Source organism: Octodon degus, unplaced genomic scaffold, assembly GCF_000260255.1.
Source record: "Octodon degus isolate 3935 unplaced genomic scaffold, OctDeg1.0 scaffold00344, whole genome shotgun sequence".
Classification (NCBI taxonomy): Eukaryota; Metazoa; Chordata; class Mammalia; order Rodentia; family Octodontidae; genus Octodon; species Octodon degus.
Window position 1 is genome coordinate 472,481 of NW_004524920.1, and position 3,593 is coordinate 476,073.

The 3,593-nt window shown below is 51.5% G+C and overlaps 1 protein-coding gene across 3 annotated transcripts in view; it reads right to left on the reverse strand.

Moving 5' to 3' along the window:
* Sptbn4 (spectrin beta, non-erythrocytic 4) overlaps positions 1-3,593 on the reverse strand; it is an 84,459-nt gene that overhangs the window by 15,050 nt on the left and 65,816 nt on the right. For all 3 annotated transcript variants that reach the window (XM_004647983.1, XM_004647984.3, XM_023708250.1), the window contains 2 exons: positions 1,878-2,102; positions 892-981 (listed from right to left, as the gene is read on the reverse strand). In XM_004647983.1, coding sequence (XP_004648040.1) covers positions 892-981; positions 1,878-2,102 — 315 coding nt within the window. The remainder of the gene's footprint in view (positions 1-891; positions 982-1,877; positions 2,103-3,593) is intronic.

The following is a 3,593-nucleotide window of genomic DNA, read 5'->3' on the forward strand; positions in this document are numbered from 1 at the left end:
AGGGAAGGGTCTACAGGGTGTTCAGGGTCTCACTACTAAATCAGACTCATAGTGATCCACCTGTTTACAGCCTCCCAAGAGCTGGGATTACAGGCAAGCACCACCATGCCCAGTCTCAATTGCCGCCTCAGTGGGCCCTGGGGGGGCGTGTGGGCCAGACCGCAGGCCTGGGGATTGAACCCCAGGCCCCTGTGCCTGCTTGCAGGCACTTTAATCCACTGAGCTATTTGGCCAGTCCTTTTTGATTGTTTTAAATTCTCCACATTGGCCTCAGATTTGTAGTCCTCCTGCTTCCACCTCCCAAGTAGTTGGCACTATAGGCCCTAAGGGTGCTTTGATGTTTTGTTTGTTGTTCTTTCTGTTGTCCCATAGCATTCACTGTCTCAGGACCCTGGTTGTCCTCTGGGGAGCCCTTGCCTCTGTCTCAGCGCAGGCAATTATGTCCCCAGCAAGTCCAGCAGAAGTCCCAGGGGAGGCCCCAACCCCCCGCCAGGCTAAGAACAGTCCAAAGCCCTGGGCATTATGATTAGCTCAGCACTGAGAATGTGACTCCAGCCAGGCACTAAGCACTACTCCTGGGACTACTGTCGAAATTTCTGAGTGAGACATTCTCTTTGGCTTTGTTGGAAGGATGCAAACCTGAATCTGTTGGAGAATGAACCACACACACACACACACACACACACACACACACACACACACACACACATCAAGAGATCAAGAGAGTCATGGAATATCTAAAGCACCTGGATATATCTATCTGCTGTCCATAATCTTTTCAATGACAAGAGCCAATGGATTCCTCGCATGCTTTTAACCACTTTCGCCATTGTTTTCTAGTGCTTGTATCCAAACACATCCCCCTCTGGCTCCCACCCTGGCTCAACTCACCTGGTTCTTCTTGATATGCTGCTGGACAGCCTGCAAACTGCTGCCTCGCTCTGTCTGCATGGCCAGTGGCAGCCGCTCCTGAACCCATGCCTGAGAGAAGCCAGGGATCAGGTCAAGGGGAGAATGCACCCAAGGACCACTGCATCCCAGCTAACCTTCAGGCCCTTCACAGGGCATCTGGTACCCTTCCTAAGGGCCCACACAGACCCATCTCTAGTCTCCTCTATGGACGGGCTCTGTTTCCCTTTTGCTTTGGGGGCAGGCTTAGGCACATGGAGGTCCAGGTTCTGGGAATTCCCTTCCCCCTCTCTCTCATTTGTATTGTTCCTCTGGTCTTGGCTCAGATAACCTCTCTGGACCGCTAAGGCCCCTCAGCGCACCACCATGGTGCTGACCTCCCAGGGTTGTCACTGACTGGGACAGATCTGCTTCCCCCTTTGGTTGCTGCCCCTCTGGGGGCAGCAGCAGCAGCAGTCTGCTTTGGTCACTTGTGGCTCCCAGTATCATCCAAGCACAGAGTGGGACCCAGAACAACTGGGAAAGTGAACCAGTGAGGGAGTGGATGAAAGAATGAGCAAATCAGGAGGTGAGCGAAGTCACCTCATCAATGAGCGATCGGCAGTAAATAAATGAGGCCGGCGTAAATGAGCAGAGGCTTGTAAGAGAGGCTGAGGCAGGAGGAATGTGTGTTTGAGCCCAGACTGGACAATTAGGCAACCTAAGGAGATCCCGTGTCAAAAACAAATGTGGGTGTGTGGGGCTAGGGCTGTAGTTCAGTGCAAAGAACCTAGACTCAATCTCTGATTCCTGAATTTTAAAAAAAGAAAGAAAATTAAAAAAGGAGTAAATGCATATAGGAGATTGAAGACAAAGGGAAAGATTGAGCGACCCTTCCAACCCCTTCACCGTCTGTCCCGCCCACCCCTGGTTATCCTAGCCCCGCCCCCGCCGTCCCAGCCCCGCCCCAGCGCCCCCGCGCGCCTCACCAGCTCGTCGTCCAGGTCGTGCGCCACCTGGTGCAGCTCCTTGGAGGCTAGCAGCAGGCGGCGGCGCTCCTGCAGCGGCTCGAGCAGGCGCACCAGGCGCTCGCCCACCGCGTTCTGCCGCTCGCCCACCAGCTCCTTGCTCGCCGGCTCCAGCGGCAGCGCCGCCGTCTGCGCCTGCAACTCTCCCACCTCGCGGTACCACTCCTCCACCTGGGACTCCATTGACTGTGGGAACAGGGGCGGGGTCAGCGGGCCAGCGGGCACCACCTTCCCTCCTGACCATGCTGTAACTCTCTGGTGCCCTCAAGATGACAACCGAACCACTCGCCTTGGGCAGCCATTCCACTCTCCTCAGGCTGTCCCCTCTAGAAACGCCGCCCTTCCTCCGATGGACACCGGGGCACACTAAGGCCCTGCCTTGGGGCTGTGCCTGTGTTCTTCCCTCTGCCCGGCATGCGCTTTCTTCCCATAAGATTTCAACCCAAATATTTTTATAGAGGAAACTGAGGCCCAGGAAAGTGAATGTGTCCAAAGTGTCAACTTGGCCTAATATCGAAAACAAATACACAGCTGGGCATGGTGGCAGCCACCTGTAAGTCAAACACTCTGGGAGGCTGAGGCAGGACAGTCACAAGTGTGAGTCCAGCCTGGGCAATTTATCTACTTAGGAAGACCCTGTCTCAAAATAAAAAAAAAAAAAAGTACAATAAATAAAGGGGGGCTGGTGAGATGGTTCAGTGGTCTAAAGCACCTACTTAGAACAAGCTTAGCTAAAGCATCAGGGACTGCAGTTCAATCCCCCAGCACCACATGCCAGGCAGCCCTGCCCCCTGGTGGGCTGAGCTCCCCCCCAAAGAAAGAAAGAAAGAAAGAAAGAAAGAAAGAGAGAGAGAGAGAAAGGCAGGCTGGGATAAAGCTCAGTGTGAAAGCACTGGGTTTAATCCCCGGTACTGCAAAATAAACAAATAGCTATCATGATGTAGATGGCTGATGTGGCTGCTAAGGACAGACAGCGCAAAAGCAGTCCTAAATACACAAGAGAAAATATTTCATAGATGCCATTTATTGATTGATATTTTGAGACAGGGTCTTGCTGTGTAGTTCGGACTGGCCTCGAACTCACAGTGATCCTCCTGCTTCAGCCTCCTGAGCGCTAGGATTACAGGCATGCAACACCATGCCCAGCTGTCATAGACACCATTTTAAATCCTCAAGGGGAAAATGGATTATTTAATGAGTGGTCATGGGCCAACTGGCTCAGCAATTTAGCTGGATCCTTTCCTTGCTCTCTACGCTGAAAACAGTTCCAGATGGATTAAAAACCTAAGCGAAATAAGTCAATTCATGAGACACTAGAGGAAAACCTGCACACATGCTGTGATGACACAGGGAAGGAAAAAAGCTTTTCAAGCATGAAAACCATAAAGGGAAAGATTCATAAATTTGACTGCATAAAAATATTTCTGCACTGACCAAAATGCATAGATGTCACTGAAAGTAGCTAGAAGGCAAATGACAAACTGAAAAAAAAGACATGACAGCTGTTAGTGCAAGGAACTAGTTTCTTTAACAATCAGAGAATCTCTCTCTACTTTCCTTCCTCTCTCCAGCATGTGCCACCACTGAGTAAATGTGTTTGTTTGCTTTTAATTCTTTTTTGGTTTCTAGAATGGGAGCCCCAGGAGGGCAGGAGCTGCATCAAGATCACCCAGGTGG